General features: G+C 39.3%; 1 protein-coding gene across 3 annotated transcripts in view; it reads left to right on the forward strand.

Annotated features, from left to right (window-relative positions):
- The window catches only part of ASTN2 (astrotactin 2), a 1116661-nt gene that overhangs the window by 503268 nt on the left and 593206 nt on the right, over window positions 1–20187 (forward strand). For 2 of the 3 annotated variants that reach the window (XM_049774120.1, XM_049774122.1), the window contains 3 exons: window positions 1000–1084; window positions 2348–2422; window positions 3194–3331. In XM_049774120.1, coding sequence (XP_049630077.1) covers window positions 1000–1084; window positions 2348–2422; window positions 3194–3331 — 298 coding nt within the window. The remainder of the gene's footprint in view (window positions 1–999; window positions 1085–2347; window positions 2423–3193; window positions 3332–20187) is intronic. The other variant, XM_049774121.1, reaches the window with a different exon arrangement.

The following is a 20187-nucleotide window of genomic DNA, read 5'->3' on the forward strand; positions in this document are numbered from 1 at the left end:
CTTGAAAATAATATAATGTTTCTTTTAAAAAAGAGAATATATTTTGGTAAAGCAGCTGAGACCAATCCTGAAACTGAATTAAGGATAAAACTATAATTAAGTGTATAATTAGTTCCCGTCTTGAGTATCCTTTCCCGATTCTGAACTTTGAATATATACAGAAAACAAAACATGTCCTGACAAGCCCCATGAGAAGCTTGTCCAACTGGAGAATACACTTTAGTAGTGTGAGATGTCAGCAAGCATTTATGCAACTGAGCTAAAGACTTGATTGGAAGAAAAAAATGCATGAAAGCAAGGATAATACCTACTCGAATGGATGAGTGGGAATAGGTAGATGAAAAGAAAGAGGCGAGAGATAGGAAGGAAGAGGATCAGAAACATAGGTAGATGAAAAGAAAGAGGTGAGAGATAGGAAGAAAGAAGATCAGAAACATAATGCAAATACATAGCTACAAAGAAACAAAATAAAAATCTGAAGATTATAGATAAAAACAATGTCTCCAAGAGGGAAAATCAAAGAAATCTTGGTAGAAGTGGCAATTGACACAAGGCTTATAGATAGATGAGACATGAATTGTTCATTCAGATGGGTAGACAAGTACAATATTCTGTTTATGTGCTGAGAGGAAGTGCTCTTCATTATAATTTAATGATTTGAAAAAAGGTCCCTCCATACGGGGACTATAGTTCGCTTACTGTTTTCTTCATAAAGCCATGAGCTCCCTCGCATCCAGCTTGTACCTTTCATCCCTGTATGTTTAGTGCGAAATAGAGATTTTGGCTTGGAGTACAGTCAGTATTTGTGAAACAAATGAACTCTTAATTAATCACAGATGTGGCTTAACCAGAACATCTCCTACTCTGGGCCTTTTCTAAAAACTGGGCAGCTCACTTTATTTTCAAAACATAAAAGAAAATTAGGGAAGATATACTTTTTTTTTTTTTCAGCAAGGAAGTAAGTGTATTTCACAAGGCTATTTTCTCTTTGGTTTGCAGGAGAGTGCAGTTGTCACGAAGGCTATGCTCCAGACCCAGTCCACAGACACCTGTGTGTGCGCAGTGACTGGGGACAGAGTGAAGGGTGAGTGGCCAAAGATAACAGGGCAGGGAGTCTGGACAGATAGCCCCACTGCCTCTGTTCTGTTAATAAAAGGTCCAAAACTTCCCTAAGAAGGATTCTTTCTCTGCAGCAATTGAGTTCCTGCAAAAGCAAATGGAAAACAACTCCTGTTTCTCACAGAATCCCAGTTTGCTATGAAAGAAGATTGATGAGTCTCCTAGAAAAGAAATGCCAAGTTTAGCTCCCTGTCCCAAATTATAAGCTGTCATAGAAGACTGCTTCTTTAAAGGTGTTGATAAAAAGGAAGGCCAGGAACTAGATCCATAACACATTGGCCTTGCATGCGGTCAACACAGCACAGACTTTGGCTTGAATCCCGGCATCCCATATGGTCTCTCGAGCCTGCCAGGAGCGTCTTCTGAGCACAGAGCCAGGAGTAACACCTGAGCACCACCGAGAGTGACCCAAACCCTCCCCCCCCAAAAAAAAAAAAAAAAAAGAAAAGTCAGGTCTTGTGGGATGGGGTTCAAATGCTATAGCAAGTTTTGAATTCTGTTCTCAGCACAGCATGAACACCTGAGCTTGGCCCATGGTGGGTCTGTATAAAAGGGAGTCAGAAAGATAGAAAGAGAACCAAGATTGGGGACTTAGTTCAGTGGGAAAACTAATTCTTTAAATGTAGGAAGCCCTAGAATTCATTTTAAAAAAGAAAGATGGGCCAGAATAATCAACAAGTAGAGTGTTTGCCTTGCATACAGCTGACCTATTTTTGATACCTGGAACTACATATGGTCCCCGGAGCCTACCAGAAGTGATCATCTGGGCCCGGAGAGATAGCACAGTGGCGTTTGCCTTGCAAGCGGCCAATCCAGGACCAAAAGTGGTTGGTTCGAATCCCGGTGTCCCATATGGTCCCCCGTGCCTGTCAGGAGCTATGTCTGAGCAGATAGCCAGGAGGAACCCCTGAGCACCGCCGGGTGTGGCCCAAAAAAAGCAGAAGTGATCAGTAAGAACCTCCAGGTGTGGGTGTCCCCTCCCCCCAAATAGAAATGGTTATTTTTGTCCACAAATTCCAAGATAACAAGGCAAGGAGACTTAAGAGCGGGGAGTCCTTCTGTGAAATGGAGACATTTCATAATATGGAGATATTTTATATGAGTTGTTTTCTTCAGTAATACTTTAGCAAATTTGTTTGTTTGGGAGTGTGGAAAATTCCAAGAAGTTTCTAGATACGAAACCTTCTAATTTGTCTTCTTTTCTTCCCCTAACCCTGTTCTTCCACAGACCTTGGCCTTACACAACACTAGAGAGAGGATATGATCTGGTGACAGGGGAACAAGCTCCAGAAAAGATTCTCAGGTGAGTTGGTTAGATTAGGGGGAGGGTGCAGGGAAAGGAATGTGGTTGGATGAAGTACTCTGACTTCTAAAAGCAGCTAAACTTAAGAAGCTCTGAGCTGGGTGGAGACTGAACTCTTGTTTACATGAATAAACCTCCATGGCCCACATTGCTACAGGGAATTAAATAATTCCCATTGGTGTAGCATCTCAATTTAGATTCTTGAACCTGAGAACCTACTGCTCATTATCTAGTCCAGTGAGTTACAAAAAATTCTATAGCCACAGTTTCTTCCTGCCACTTCCATGAAATTATGTGCGAAATGCCGATACCTAAACTAATAGAGACATGCAGCAAATTAAGTGGCTGACCTGGGAATCAGATTTTGGTTCTGACTGATTAAGATAGAGTATATGAGCTTAACTTTTGTGCAGCCTGCCACTACTGACTTAGTGACTTGGGGAAGGAACTCTGCTGGATACCCGGAGTGTTGGGAAAAGCATGGCTAAAATAATCCTTGTTCTCACAAAGCCCATGATTATTTGAGAGTCATATCCTGTGCTCGGGGAAAAAAAAACTAGCAATGCAAAGCCATAGCTAAACTAAATGATTAACATATGTAAGAAATATCTGACCATCCATATGTGGAATGAGTTGAACAAAATGGTGCCGGGAAGAAGGCCAGATGCTTGGCTAGGTAGGAAATTGAATAGGAGTGGGAAAGGGGGCCCCCTTTTTGTTTTTTCTCTCTGCTTCCCAGGGAGTTCCCAAATGGAAACTCTTACATTACAGGTCTACTTTCAGCTTGGGCCAAGGACTCTGGCTTCCGGTCAGCAAAAGTTTTGTGGTTCCACCTGTGGAGTTGTCCATCAACCCCCTGGCCAGTTGCAAGACCGATGTGCTCGTCACAGAAGACCCTGCTGATGTCAGGTAGGGATGTCATCTCAAGTATCCTACAGAATAGGATCCTGGAACCAGTTCTAGGCAGCTGATTTCCTTAAGCTTCATAGAAACTCTTAGAAGTTTCTCCAGGTATCAATCCATACTTCAAAAATGTCCTCCTATTGGAGGGCTCTACAGTTTAAATTTCTATATTATTACCTTTCTTTGGGATGTATATAAAATATGTAAAAGATCAACACATCCAACTCATTCTTACATCCTGATGATCTTTTTTGTAAAGATCTTATGTAAATAAAATAGATTGTTTTGTAGGTGTAAGATTGGAGAAAAGGCTGCTTTCTGAATGGCTCGAAAACTGGAAACAGATTATGCGAATCCACCAATTCTAAATGTCCAAATTCTTGACTCCTGACAGCATTTTCCTTATACTTTTTTTGTGCCTTCATTATACACTTACTCTCCTGTGTTCTAATTAGTTACTGACATATAATTCTTTCCCATTATGTAGAAAATCTTTCAAAGTTAAGGAAAATACTTTAGTTAGCTTTTTAATCCCCAGTTCCTAGTACATACTGGACATCTACTAAATGTTTATTGATTTAATTAAACCACAGGTCTTAGATCTGATCCTAGCACTGTTCTGGAGCTTTGTACTAGAGGGTTTTTTCCTCCTGCCCAATTTGATTAGAGAAAATATTATGGAAATTTAAATTTTATAATAAAGAGACTCATTTGACTTTTGGAACAAACATACACATAGCTTATTTAACATTGACCTAGAACTTGTACTAAAACCCTTACCTCCTATTCCCAATAATTGTTATTCTATCACTGACTTTAGGTTATTCTAAATTAAAAAGATCATAAGTATGACCATGAAATCTTGATAGGAATCTCCTGGAATTCAGGTCTCCTGCTTTGCAATTTGTTTCTTTTCACTATCTCAACTTTTCATGGAGACATGAACTTAATGTGATTTTTCAGGCTATTGATAGTTCCAAAAAGAGCTCGTTTTAGAAAAGAATAGTATATTAAAGGTGCAGTATTTGAGAAATGAAGGGATAATTGAACTAAGATGGATGATTTCACAACTAAATTATGATAGATTATTACTATTTTATTTTTGATAGAACTGAGTCAAATGACATAAATAAGACTTTACTGTGGTCTAAAGTAAAGACTTTACTTGATAATGTTTATCTGTATCACATATTTGAAGGATGAATTAAAAACCATGCTGTTGAAAGACTATTTTATTTTTGGTCTTTGGTTTTTGGACCACACCTAGCGGCAAAGTTATTGGCATTCCGTATGGTTCCCCTAAGTCTGCAAGGAGTAATTTCTAAGTGCAGAGCCCAGAGTATTCCCTGAGTGCAACTGGGTGCAGCCCCCCCCAAAATAAACCAAAAAAAAAAACGGCAAAAAATGTCAAGAAAGGGCTCAGAGTATCACGATATAATTTAGATTTTTTTAGGATCCTCTTTGGAAATGTATTTTCATAGATAAGAGTATAAATACTAGAATGCATTTCAATGAGAAGATTATAAATAATAGAAAAGAATGCTACAAAGAGATAAGGGCAATGATACTACAAAAAGATCATAAGAGTGACACCTTCAAGCTACATGGTCTGTTAATAATCTATTGCTTTTGGACTCAACAATATTGAGTTTATGCAAATAAAAGGTGAACTATCAGTTGAATTCAAGGCAGTTGAATAGGATGAGAGAAAGAATAATATTCAGCTGCAATTGGTTTTCCTTTTTCAACTCTTCTACTAACCATTGAATTTTCCTATGGAAGTAAAACTGTAAAAAAAAATTAAACGCATTGGTTTGATTAGAAAACTAAATGTTTCTCCTTGGTGATCTTGCCTTTCTCTGGACTTAGTACCTATAAAATCTTGCCTTCAGCTTATTTTATACAGTTTTTTTTTATTATAGGTCTACACTGGTTTTACTTCGAGAGCATAGAAAAGATTTTAATATTTTAATCTGAATAGTAATCACTATTTAGAAGAATCTGTGCTGTATTGGTTGAGATTTTTAATCTTTGCTAGAAAACCTTGTTAGACAAGCATATCATGGGCATTTAAAGAATTAGTTAATTTTATTCATATGATATGATAACTCATAATTATAAATAATCAATAATATACTATAGAAACAGTGCTTTTGCCAACTCATTAGTAGAGATGATTATCAGCACAAATTTGTAAAGAGTTAAAACGATTAAAACAAAGATCACAAACAAAAAAAATAATATACTATAGAATATAATAGAGAAATGTGAGGAAAGAATCGGTGGCCCAGCAATATTAGAAAGAGAAATAGAAACCTTCCAGTGAGGACTGGAAAGGAAAGCTTAAAGATACTTTGTCTAGGGGCCAGAGAGTTGGTGCTAGAGGTAAGGTGTCTGCCTTGCAAGCGCTAGCCAAGGAAGGACCGGTTCGATCCCCCAGCGTCCCATATGGTCCCCCCAAGCCAGGGGCAATTTCTGAGCCAGGAGTAACCTCTGAGCATCAAACAGGTGTGGCCGAAAACCAAGAAAAGAAAAAAGAAAAGAGAAAGAGAAAGAAAGAAAGAAAGGAAGGAAAGGAAAGGAAAGGAAAGGAAAGGAAAGGAAAGGAAAGGAAAGGAAAGGAAAGGAAAGGAAAGGAAATGAAAGGAAAGGAAAGGAAAAGGAAAGGAAAGGAAAGGAAAAGGAAAGGAAAGGAAAGGAAAGGAAAGGAAAGGAGAGAGGGAGGGAGGGAGGGAGGGAGGGAGGTGGAAGGAAGGAAGGAAGGAAGGAAGGAAGGAAGGAAGGAAGGAAGGAAGGAAGGAAGGAAGGAAGGAAAGAAAGAAAGAAAGAAAGAAAGAAAGAAAGAAAGAAAGAAAGAAAGAAAGAAAGAAAAGAAAAGAAAAGAAAAGAAAAGAAAAGAAAAGAAAAGAAAAGAAAAGAAAAAGAGGGGCCGTTGAGGTGGCGCTAGAGGTAAGGTGTCTGCCTTGCAAGCACTAGCCAAGGAAGGACTGCGGTTCGATCTCCCGGTGTCCCATATGGTCCCCCCAAGCTAGGGGCAATTTCTGAGCACTTAGGTAGGTGTAACTCCTGAGCATCAAACGGGTGTGGCCCCCCAAAAAAGATACTTTGTCTTGGGTTCATTTTCTTTTTTCTTTAAAAAATTTTAGTATATGAAAAATAATTAAGAAAGTTTGGAATCTCACAATAATAAGGTAGAACAGCATAACAACCCAACATGATGTCTGTACATACCTGACTAGTTAAATTTGAAACTGATGAAAGGTTCATAATAGTATGAAACAACTGGACTCTCCTGTTGTGGTAATTAAAGTAGATGTAAATTGGTTAGCTGGTGGCTATGTCAATGGAATCTCCATGCACATTAGAATTCATCGATGCTACTTATAATAATAAACCCGAGATATGTGTATATATATTACAAATAACACATGCAAAAACATAATAACAACACTTGTTTGTATTGTCATAAAGCCGAGAAAAGAATAGATGCACATTCATTACAAAACCAAAATAAATTGTAGAATAATCCACAATGAAACACTATCATGGATAAGTATTAGTGCATACGACATGTAGTACCACATTTTTAATTATGGAGTCCAGATAACCAAATAACATTTTTATAAAGACAAAAGGAGAACATAAATGATAGCTCAATGGGCTTTAGTGTATGTAGATTTTGCTTGCAGGAGTCCTGTTTTTTATCCCTGGTTCTGCATGTTCCTCTTAAGCACTGAGATAACCCCAAAATCAAACTGGAAGTAGCCATCTTGGTTTGCCTCAACTCCCTTCAATCAAAATAGAATGAACCAGGGATATGCCCCAAGTCATAAAACACATGTCCTAAATTTGATGGCTAGCATAATGTAATCCTCTAAGCACTGATATGTATGGTCCTAGTGTACACACAACAACTGGCTAGGGCTCTATTAAAAAAAAGAAAGAAAGAAACTATGATTTTAGAAGAAAAAGTTAGTTTTACCTTTTAGGTGTCACCACAGGGTGATAGAATGGAAAGTATTTGGGGAAAAAATATGATAGATGATATTGACTTCTTGATCTAGGTGTGTGGAAATATGGATATCTTTAATCTATGAAAATTCATTAATCTGGACACATGGAATTTATATATGCTATATTTTTGTTAAAAGGAAGAATTTATATTATGTAAAGTATATGTTGTTTTTAAATGCTTTTAGTGGTCCTCAAACTATGACTCATGGGCCACATATTGTATTTGTATCTGTTTTGTTTCTTCATTGCAAAATAAGATATATGCAGGGTGCATAAGAATTCGTTCAGGGCCCGGAGAGATAGCACAGTGGCGTTTGCCTTGCAAACAGCCGATCCAGGACCAAAAGGTGGTTGGTTCGAATCCCGGTGTCCCATATGGTCCCCCGTGCCTGCCAGGAGCTATTTCTGAGCAGACAGCCAGGAGTAACCCCTGAGCACTGCCGGGTGTGGCCCAAAAACCAAAAAAAAAAAAAAAAGAATTCGTTCATAAGTTTTGTTTTTACTATAGTCAGACCCTCCAATGGTCTGAGGGACAGTAAACTGGCCCCCTGTTGAAAAAGTTTGAGGACCCCTGGTAGACAATGGATTTGAGTTGAACCACCTGATTTCAGGCCCAGCTCCATGATTTGTTTCCTATATGGGCTCTTCTATGATGTGTCTCATGCTGGAAGTAATAGAGATGGAGGACTATGGCACAATCTAGAAGAGTGATGATGATTAAAGGACATATTCTGTTAGAGTACTGAGGACTCAAAGGAATCTAGAGGTTTTAATTTATTGTTTGTTATGTTGTTGTTATATCATTATTATTTTTCTTGCTACTATCACTCACCTTTTCTTCTATTTTCTCTTTATTTATTTTTTTTTTTTTGATGGGGAGACCTTATCCAATCTAAGATACATCTTGAAATCAGTCGTGTGACTGTTGGTGAGACAGTAAAGATATTTGGAGATGAATTTCATCTGCTTAGTCTGAATTTGATCTTCAGCGAGCATGGCAGTTGGGACAATAGTAAAGGGATTAGGACATGCTTTTCATCTGCCCAGCCTGGATTTAAACCTCAGCAAGCATGGTCCTCCAAGCACCTCTGAGTGTGGACCTGGAGGCCTCTTAGCATTATCAGGCTAAGCCTAGTAGTCCCCAGCACTGCAGGATCCTTGCAGCACTCCATCCTTAGTCCCTACCATGGAACCACTGGACCACTTAGTTAAGTATCACGAGGTGTCCTGTATCCCTTGAATACCTCTTGAGAGGCTCTTCCAAAAGAAAAAAAATAATAAAACATTAATGTCAGCATTGACAGCTCATATGAATCCCTTTGTTACAGTGTTTGAGACATACTAGCCCTAGTACTATAAGTCTAGTGGTTTTTTTAAATATGAAAATATTTGCAAAATAAACAGAGAACCATATTTCTGGTGTATATAGACAACTGGCAGGGGATGGGGTGATTTGGAAAGGAATGAAAACAATTTCACAACAAAGAATTAGGAAAGTATTTGCAGGAGACAGAACAAAGGCAATTAGCCCTCTGTTGCGGCTAGAATTTGACTTTGTTGAATTTAAAGTGGGCAGCGAGGCTTTTAAGTCTGAGGGGTTGAGGGACCAAAGAAGAAAGCTCTCTTCTAAAACAGTTCCCAATTGCCAACCTATCCCAGCACGAAGCTGAGGGGAATGAGATTTTTGGCATTTGAGAGACTAATGATGTCAGCTTCAGAAGTGGAGGAGTGAGCTTCGTTCAGTTGTATAGAGGTTTCTTTCAATTTTGAAATCTCTGTCTGGCTCTTCCTGTGTGCCAGGCACTGTGCCAAGGACTGTAGGGATACTCCAATGAATTGGGCCTACCTCTGCTTTCAGACTTCTCACAGGAAAACAAGAACTGTGGAACAAGAGACTGACTTGAGCGATTAAATAAAAGAAACTGGTGGTGAGAGAAGCATAGCAAACAACACTTATTACTACACACTGGGCCTTCTTCACAATTTCCCCTCGAGTGGGTGCTTCTGAGGTGCAAAAATAACTATTATCATTGGAATAATAATCACGCACAAAGCCCAGTTTGTGTCGCCCCCTCAGAGGTTTTTCTATGATCTTGAATCAATGAAGAGGGAATGGTGAAATTCTGTTAATTCCTACACTGTGATGAAAGAATAATGGCATATCAGAATGCAAGGTAGCGTGTCTCACTTGGTGACAGTCGTCACATTGAATTAGCTCTAAATAGAATGAAGAATGGCCCCTCTTCCTTTGACCTTTTCATTCAGAGCACTAAGATTGTGCTGAACACCTACTGTATGTTGGCTTGAATGCTGCAGAGAGAAAAATGTTAGAACAAAAAACCACAGCATATTCAATGGGATAAAATAGACAACCAAAAAAAAAAGACACCATTCTGTGTTTCATTTGAAGAGAGGGAAAGTTCACGGTGAAGAAAGCAAACAAGGAGGAGAAGAAGGTAAAACTTTCCAAGAGAAGGCTGTCATCTTGCATAAAATTTATTAGCCTGAGCTACTAAGCTCTTGATTCCCAAATGTCACTCTTGATCAGAAGGCATCAATATCACCTATGTGGACAGTCATGGAAAAGATTAATTTACAGATTTCCAAAATGGGAGATGCAATAGAATAGACAAGTACATGAGAAGCCACTCATAGAATCAGTCTCTAATCCCTGATCCTGTGGGTGTTTCTTATTTTTCAAAATAGTCTTTACAGATATGATTAAGAGTATTACAATAAGATTGATCATCCTGGATTATCTGAGATCAGGTGTGCTCAAGGTTAAATAGCTTTAGATGGCTGTAGTTTATCCTAGATTATCCAATATTAGAAGAAGTGTCCTTAAAAGAGAGAAGGAAGCTGAGAGAGGTTGGATACACACAAAAGGCAGAATGAGAAGTGATATATCCACAAGCTCAGGGATTTCAGATGATTCTGCCAAAAAATCTTTCTGGGTGAATATGGCCTTGCTAACACTCTTATTACAATATAGGGGTCCTGGCTTGGTACTTCTGTTTGTTTTCAGTCATCCTGTTTGGTAACTTGATATCACAGTCTTGGGGACCTTTACTCCGAACAAGACATTGAATCAGTATTTTGGAGGGAAGCCCAGCAATGTGTTTAACATAGACTCAGTAAAGTCTAAGCCACTTTCAGGTTCTAGTACTAAGACATAGGGTAGCAAATCAAATCAAAGTTTTCTACTTTAGATAAAACCAAAGATGTAAGAATTCGAAAACACTGGGGTTATGAGAGTTGTGGAATCAATATCATTGCTATAGTGGTGTGTGAATACTCAATATTCCTGTCTTTTTAGCTCTCACCATTGTGTTTCTTTGACTGTTTTTAAGGTTTGAACCCAGTCAGAGTTTCAAGCGAGCCCCTTCAGTAGTTCCTTGCCTGAAGAAGGAGCTAATCTTATCCATAATTTAGGGAGATGTCTATGGCACCACCAGAAAAAAATGTACATGACTATTTTTATGTTTTTCTAATTATAGAGAGCTTTAAAAATGACTAGGTTTGAGAGATAGCACGAGGTTAAAGCTGTTCCCTTACCCATGGTCCACCCCAGTTTTATAAGGGCACCATGGTTGGTCTCCCAAGCACCACACCACCAAGAATAATCCCTAAGTATAGAGCCAGTAGTAAGCACCAATTGGTATGGTTAAAAAAAAAAAAAATAAGAATAGTGAGGACTTGCCAAGCCTATGAATTAAGCTCATATGCAGTACCTTTATCTACTTAGGAGATTCAGCTTCCCATCCATAATTAGGAATGATAGATCATTTTTTTTTGGAGACTGGCTTTACTAATGATATTTAATCAACCTAGCCACCCATTCAATGGATGAGATCCTGCAATGCTCGTGATACTGGGTCTGGTAATACTGAATCACACTGGCAATTTCGGAGTGCTAGGCATCTTCAGGACTATACCTAGCTTTGTTCAGGGGCCATGAAGACTGAACCCAGCAATGTTGGGGGTAAGGGGTATATCATGTGGCTCCAAATATTAAACAATAAAGAATTCTGTGAATTCAACTTCTACAGGCTCATCTGTATAACTCACCAGAAACTGTGCTCCAGTTCCAGTGTCCATCACAACACCTCGAAAAATACATTTTTAAGCACTGAATGAGAAAAGCATTTGAACTCTATAGCTGTCAATAATAAATTTAATACTTCTGAACATATGCTTTGATTCAGTTGCTGTCTAAAGTTTTGATACCTGGCTTTTTTCCTCTCTACAGCTCACTGATAGAATTGGGACATTGGTGATGGGAATGTTGCACTGGTGATGGGTGGTGTTCTTTACATGACTGAAACCAAAACACAATCATGTATGTAATCAATGTGTTTAAATAAAAAAAAATAAAAATAAAAATAAAAATAAAAGAATTGCTGTTCTTCTAGATGAGGGAAACTGAGGCACCAAAAATGTACATTATAAGTGAAACATGTTATAGATGATGTGAGACAGAAACAGGATTTATTAATTAACTTATTTATTCCATTTATTTGTTTCTATGGAGCAATATCCAATATTTTGCACAGGAATTATTACTTGAAGTATCTGTGGGGATTAAACCCAGGTTTCCTACACACAAAACATTCACTTCAGCCCATTGAACTATCTCTCCAGACCCCTGAACTGGATTTAAGCACAAGCTGTTGAGTTAGTGTAACCATCATTGTTGGTTACATGAATACTGAACAGTTCTCAGCAAGACTGAAAAGTAATCTCAGAGAAGTTTTCACCTCAATCTTTGTGGACCTTAGTTCATAGACTGTATTCAGACATTCATTCCATGCTAGTGAATAATAAACTATTAAAAAGGGCAAGAAGAATACTGTGGCATGTAAAGTGGGATTCATGGTATTTGGGCATTAGAATTTGTTGGAGTCAGCTCATCCTTCCCTTCTTCTAAAATGAGACACACACACACCACATACACACACACACACACACACACACACACACACACACACACACACACACACACACATACACACAGAGGCATCACTCACTTCAAGCTCCCTAGTGATTGAAAATAATCAGAAACCAACACCTCTACGCAGCCAGGCTGCCTGCCTGTCATTCAGTCAGTGAGCCTGGGGATCTATATGTTCCCACCTATTTTAGTTCAGCAGTCATAATAAAAGTAAAGTCTATTAGGATGAGTTTCTGCCTGGACTCGGTAAATCTCTTCAAACACCATTCAGCACCAGATTTCTGTTAGTCTTTGCCACTGGGGAGGCTGTAATATGCACCAACTGTCAGCTCAGGCAGAAGGCCCATAACACCACCTTTGCTAAATGAAATGTAAATGGAGACTAAGGAATATAAATATTGAAGTGACCCAAGTTGGATAAAGGGGGAACCATGAGCTAAGTTTCTCTCATACATGCAGGAGATACTAAATTATTAAAACTTTAATAAATGTAATAATAAATATTTGATGTTGAATTATAGAAAGCTTTGCAGATACAGTGAAACTGAGAAACGACTTGTTATATCTGCATTAGAAGTTAAACACTTTTCAAAAGGGACCTTTGATGTTGAAATGGGACTGAAGATCTTTATATAAAAAAAGAAAGAAGAATGAGGCTGGGAAGAGACTTTCTTGAGGACTTTTTTTGTCTTGGCAAACTCATTGAACTGTGGGGGTCAGGTTAGAATTTGGGTTTAATTCCCACCCCATGATAAAGTCAGAAGTAAGTGGCATTTGGTACATCCCTTCCTGGGATGAGGCCTTCTCTTCTGCCTTTACATGTAGTCCTGTCAGTTGCCTTCCAAGAGCAAGGATGGTTTTATCCCCCACTTTACAGGAGAGGAGAAAGATGGTTTTCTGAGACCTTTAGCAGGATAGCAGGACAGATTTGAAATTTGAATATAAGATTTATAATTTCAAAATATCCATTCATCTACTATAACTTCCCCTCTTGCAATGCGGAAGCCTCTCTAGTCCTCAAGATGATTTTTGTTTCAGAATACAGAAACCTACTCATATTAGTTTAATGGCAATGGATTAGAAGGATGTCACAGGACAAGGGACCAGCTTGGTCATAGGGAGTAAAGAAGTTAAGGAAATGACACGACATGCACATTTTGTATTTACTCTCAGCATCATTCCACAATGACCTTATTCTCTCCTAGGGTGCAATAGGATATCCCCAAACCCACAGCTGCCCTTTTCCACAGAGTGTTAATCATTGTGAATTTCTAATTCATTTGAATTCAACATGAAGGTTTCTCTTCCTGAAGTTGGAGTTTGGAAAAACCCTAGAGAAGGAATTTTTCTGGTTAAAAGCTCACTTCCACATTGGACATCTGTAATGAGAGACCAGAATGTTGTTGTCCTGAAGACATAGTCGCAGAAGACCTGGGGGCCCTGGCACTTAATTTCTACCATAACCCCTATCTTTAAGTCAACCTCCCTGATTGTTTTTATATCTTTTCTACTTTGGATCTTGGGCTCAAAGTGAGATGACAGTATCAGACACCTTGTGTAACAATTCAAATAAATGAGTAAAGGCTGCGTAGGATATTAGGTTGGGGAGATTTCTGAGGCTCCAGGCAAGCATAGCTAGAAAAAAAAATTGTCATGATGAGCTCATGACACCTGCTTTCAATTCTGGATGAAATTGGGACAGAAAGATCAGTTACTTACTGTCTCTAAGCTGAGTGATAATTGGAGGTCCTTCTGCTCTTTCATCTGATGATTTGATGAGTGTGCCCAATAAAATGAATGTAACTTGGGTTGCTGAGAAGCCGGAGTGTCATGTGGATGGCCATTCAAAGGGTGAGTTAGAAATGGTGCTGTTCCTCCATTTTTAGCCTCTTATCTGCTACTGCAGGGTCTATCTTTGAGTCACCTCATCTTGCTGTCTCTAAGTTTTCTGTGTTGAGGCAGAGTTGAGGCTTCCATATAGCTGCTTCCTAGATACTGCCTGGCATGATTATTGTCACTTGTACTAAATGTCTTAAGAATTGAACTCTCTAATTTGACTGTAAACAAAACACCCACATTACAGGTGCCTAAAGCAGAATCGATGTGCCAAAGGCATGTTTTTCCATTATAAACTCACAAACTGAGAGAGACCCTCTGAGTCTATTTTCATCACCGAAAGTGTGCAGTTTTACTTGATACTTTTAGATAAAGTTAGATATCCTGTTGTACTTTGTGATTTTCTTCATCCAAGTAGCATTAGATTATAACATTTTATACATTAAGGTATATCATTACAGACCACTTTTTTCTCCATTTAGTTTAGTGCTAGATGTCCAATTATCCGATATACTCATTTTCACCTGAATTTCACACACCCCTTCACTCTATTGGTGATCTCAAATTTTGTCTGAGTTTAAAATTTTTACTTCATCTATTTGGTGTCTCACTATATCACATATGAATGCCATTGTATGGTGATGTTCTTTCTCCTTCGGATTTATTTTATTTAGTATCATGAGCTCTAAATGATTTAGCTCTGAGTTGATAGAATCTATCTTTCCTTCTTTTGAGGGTGGGACAACCTGAAGGACTCAAGGATTACTACTAGCTTTGTGCTCAGAAATTATTTCTGGAAGGCTTTTCAGAACATATGGAATGCTGGGGATTGGACACAATTTGGTCCATGCAAGGCAAAAGCCCTAACCCTGCACTATTGCAAGGGTCCTGCATACCTTCTATGTTTGCCTGCCATGATACTTTAGAAATCCTCATTCTGATTTCATCCAAACAGACCAGGCTTTATATTAACCCTGCTTATAGACAGTGATCCCTAAGATAAACTAAAGTAAATGATGGTTTTGCCTCTAGTAGCTATTTCTGTACCATAGAAAATCTGTCAGTTCAATGCTATCAGACTTTACTTAATGATGCTTTAGTTAGATAGACCACATTGGAGGAGAAAAATTGCTGAAAAGACTGAAAACATGCTTTTCTTGCAGGAGGGCTGGGTTCAATACTCAACATAGCATGACACCTGGGCACACAGTCAGGAGTAGCCTTCACCTCTAGGCTGGCCACTGCAAAATAAGATAGAATGCATATTCAGTGTTTGTCTCCATAGATTATATTATCTCTGTGTGTTGTAGGTTATACTACCTCGGTGTGTATAAAATCAACCTATGTATGGGGGCCAGAGAGATAGCATGGAGGTAAGGCGTTTGCCTTTCATGCAGGAGGTCATCGGTTCGAATCCTGGTGTCCCATATGGTTCCCCCATGCCTGCCAGGAGCAATTTCTGAGCCTGGAGCCAGGAATAACCCCTGAGGACTGCCGGGTGTCACCCAAAAACCACACCAAAAAAAAAAAATCAACCCATGTGCTGTATCTCCAACCCCAGGTGAATGAGTCTAAAGAAGTCACTGCACAAAATAATCCAAACCCATTGCTTTGTGTCATAGTGCAGTATCTGTAGCTATTCTCCTCCCTTCTGCTCCCATCCAGAAACTTGAGTGTTGGTATAGGCCAAGGATTCCTCTTTCCATTCCCAGTCCTGAACACGGTAAATAAAGCAAAGAAAGGATATATATAAAACAACTTGAAAAGCCTAGTTTTATGTGTTATATCGGCATAGTCTGGGGATACACTAATATTACCAGCAAATTGCTCAAAATATATCTTTATGCTATATCTGAGTATCACCCAGCAGATTCCTAGATGTAAATATCCTCATCAAACAGCCCCATCAAAACTTCCTGCCTTGCAGCGTTTATTGCATTGTATTATAAAAAAAAAATCTATATAGTCTCAGAGTGGTTCTAAAAAAATGGCAGTTCCTTGGGATTAGTAAATAAGACAAAATAAAAAGGAGGGTTCCTTAATTTGAAAGGTTGGAGAAATTCTATGATAAATGGACTTCTTTCATTGATTTCTTTAGTGGCAGCTTTCCCAAAGATGTTACTCTATTAATGAGTGTCATGAATCTCTAGCGAATACACACTACAGTTTCTGAACCATTGCTTAACTAGATATAGATTAAGGACCGATATTCCTGGAGATCCACTTTAAGTCATATAGTAATCTGTGGAGTCTCAGGAGGTAACAGAGAAGCTAACAGAAGAGGTGTCATTTTTCACAAGGAGTTTTTCTAGATATGCCTCATTCTTTAGGAGGGGAAGGATGAGCTGTTCTCTCTTCTGTTGCCCTATAACACAATCTTGTGGACCCCTGAGCACCATGATCCATCTACTTGAATTTACTGAAGTTGCAGGCCTTCATGGTGCAGATAGAATGGGCATGCATGAGTAATCCAAAGGGAAAGATATCCAAAGATAAGGAGTAAATAAAAATTAAATAACATTTTAAGTTCATTAACTCTTGTCAGATGAGGAAAAGGAAGTAGCAAAAAGAAGTAGTGAGAGATGAAAAAAAATTATAGCAACTTTTCTACAGTGTGGCCTGGTTGTCAGCAATACGCACCATAGGTCTGAATGCCAGAGCCAAGTCCCACCACACAAGGAAGGAGAGGGAAGTTTCCTGATTTCCCCTGACTCTGTTTTCCTTACACAAAAGAGAGATTGTATCAAGTAGGATCAGTGTTGAGAATCAAATAACTTGGTACATAATGCAATTTTTTACAAAAAATATTGGCTATTATGATCATTACAACATTATAGTGATTTATTTCAGACTTAGCCCTGTGAGTGATTCCTTCATTAGGCTCTTTTTACATCTTGCCTTTCAGAAGGGATTATTATTCGTGGTCTCTTTGTGCACTCCACTCTTCTTTCCTATGGGTTTGCATTCAGGAAGTATCCAGTAAGTGTATGAAGATTGAGTCATTGAAGTGTGAGTCAGAGATGCTTCAAAAGGGAACAAGAGATTCATACTAGCGTTAGTCACAGTAACTAAAATGTAGAAGCAGCTCAAGTGTCCATCCATGGCTAACTGGATAAGCAAAATGTAGTCAATGCGTACAATGGTACAATGGATTATTATTAGAAATTTTTATAACAGATGTGAGGAAAGCCTTCCTGAAATATATGCTACAATATGAAGAACCCAGGAAAACATTATGTTAAATGAAGTAAGCCAAACCAATATTGTATGATCACAAGTTTACAAGATTGTTGGTCTGGTGAGACATCATAGAATGTAGAATAAGTGGTTGGTTATGCAGGGCTGAATAGATAGAGGAGAGGGGTATTATTGTTTAATAGCATTAGAGTTTTGGTTTTGCAAGATGAGAATAATTCTGGAAATGAAGAATGCTTATGGTTGGATACCATTAAAGTACACAGTTAAGAATGGTTAAGCTAGTGAATTTTATATTATATGTTGTTATTCTCAGTTAAAAAATAGAGAGGAAAGGAAAGTGAGCAAATAAAAGGAATGGAAAAAATGGGAAAGAAACTGGAGAGATAGCATAGTGGGTCAAATACTTGCCTTACATGCGTTTAACCTAGGTTCTATCCTCAGAACCACACATGATCCCTAAGCACAAAGCCAGGAGTAAGCCCTGATCACCACTTTTGGCTCAAAAGAAATTTCACTGGAGTAAAATCAGTCAGAAGGGAAGGGACAGCTACAGAATGCTTTTTTTCATATGTTGGACTAAAAGATACACATCAAGGTAGTAACAAAAGGCCAAATGTAACACAAGAATTGATCCATAGAACTGTGTTCAGAGAGTGGGTTTGGGTGTTAGAAGGGAAGAACATTGATATGGAAATGATGGAAATGGCTACATTGAGTCTGGATTTGGTGTTAGAATTCTGAACACACATAGCCTTTGTTAACTATATTATAAATCACAATGCCTCTGTTGATAATAAAAGATTTAAATACAAAATATAATTGAATGCACAAATATTATTTTTGAAAAGCTGAAAAGAATGGGAGGAATGGAAGGAAGGAGAGAGAATCAGGGAGGATAAAAGGAGGGAAGGGGAAGCTGGGAGGGAAAGAGGGAAGAAAGGAGGGAGGGAGGGAAGAGGGAGAAAAGAGAGGTTCTGAGTCAGACACATAGCTCCTGTGTATCCCCCGCCCTTCTCTTCTAAGATCCTCATCTTCCCTGTTCCCAGTGTCCTGTGCATGTTAGACCGAGCTGACACCTAACCTCACCAGGATGGAATAGGTTTTGGTCACTACACTGGGATGTGAAATTGCTGGAGGAATAGAGAAGTCAGCTCTGAGACATTCTAGTCCACAAACTCTAAAGGTGTTCCAGGAAAGACTGGTACGTCAGGGTCATCACTTGAGCAGAAATTGTGATGATCCATGACAACTAGGCTGTTCTAGGTGGAAAGAAAAAGATTTGGCATCCTCCTACATAAACTGGACTTCAAATATTTTGCTACTTGGGGATGTGTAGCAAACTCTGGGAACACTTTTGACAGCCACACTGGGAAGAGGCAACTGATTGGTTAGAAGCCACTAGATTAAGATTCACAGCATTGGGCCTGAAGGATAGCACAGTGGCAGGGCGTTTGCCTTGAATACAGCTGTTCCAGGATGGACCTCAGTTCAATCCCACTGTCACCTGGTGTGGCCCCAAAACAACAACAACAACAACAACAACAACAACAACAACAACAAAATATTCACAACACCCTTACCCCCACTTCCATGAAGAAAAGATCCAACTTCTGGTGTGGCCCCAAAACAACAACAACAAAACATTCACAACACCCTTACCCCCACTTCCATGAAGAAAAGATCCAACTTCAGACTTCAATAATGCCAAAAGGCAGAGCCCTACTGTGAATGGAGTTCTGTTAGCTACATTGAACTACTAAGAAGAATGAAGCCCTGGGTTAGATCTGGGGCACCCCAAACAGAAAACTGCAAGATTTGTTTTTCTCTTGAGGTTCAGGAGAGTTTTGCTAGTGGAAGGATGTCAGCATCAGGGTGTGACAGCTTTGCAACAGGAGTAAAAACAAAGAAAAAACCTTTCTAAAACATCTGCAACAATGCAAAAACGATACTCCCTTCATGGTGCTCAGAAGGGACAATTTTTCAAACTACCACTCTCTTTGCCACACTCTTTCAGAGACCCAGTTCAGAGAGCCTGGAGTGGTGCAATTGAGGCAGGAATAGAAAAGCCAGCGTGGGAGACAGCCTGTGATTCTGCAAACCTAGCTGCTTGGGTCCAGTGGCCTGAGGATGGGGTGAGGAAGGACGTGGGCCAAAAGTATGACAGCCACTAGCCACCTCCACAATGAGCCCGAGACACCTCCCTGGTCGTGACGGATGTTGAGCATTAAAAAAATAAAAAAAAAGTTTACAATCCCAGCCGGACGGGCATGAATCACAGCGCTTCTGTGCAGCCGCCACAGATGTGACTTATGGCCCCATCGCCATAGCAACAGGAGCACAGCATCAAGAGCACAAAAACGCTGCTCCCGCCTGCTGCCTGTGATGTGTCCTGATGGGGAGTTGAGGGTTCCAGAGAAAGGATGGATTAAGGATGTATTCACCCAAACTCATGGCCCATTTGTCTTAATCTTGTACCACCAGCTCTAGCCCCGGGCTCTTTCTCCTCCCTCCCTGACTCCAGCAAACAGGTTGTTTTCCTCCTAACCTTTTGCATGGAAAATCATTTTCTTCTTTTTTCCTTGTCTGTTAAGACTTAGCAGAAAAATCCTCTGCAAGAGCTTGCAAACACCCCGCTGGGCCCGCTCAGAGGTCCTTCACTGCACTGAATTAGGATGAGCTCTTCCATGCTCTGAGCTCTAATCCATGCAGGCTACCTGCAGACATTTCCACTACAAGGCTGGCAAAACCCTCTCGAAAGAGTACACCTACAGGCCTCTGTCTGCAACTGGAGTGGATTCCTGGAGATAGTGCCCCTTTCTTAGAAGAGAAAGTCCCAATGTCTTAAGTGTCACACTCAACCCTG

Source organism: Suncus etruscus, chromosome 5 (genome assembly GCF_024139225.1).
Source record: "Suncus etruscus isolate mSunEtr1 chromosome 5, mSunEtr1.pri.cur, whole genome shotgun sequence".
In the NCBI taxonomy this organism is placed as follows: Eukaryota; Metazoa; Chordata; class Mammalia; order Eulipotyphla; family Soricidae; genus Suncus; species Suncus etruscus.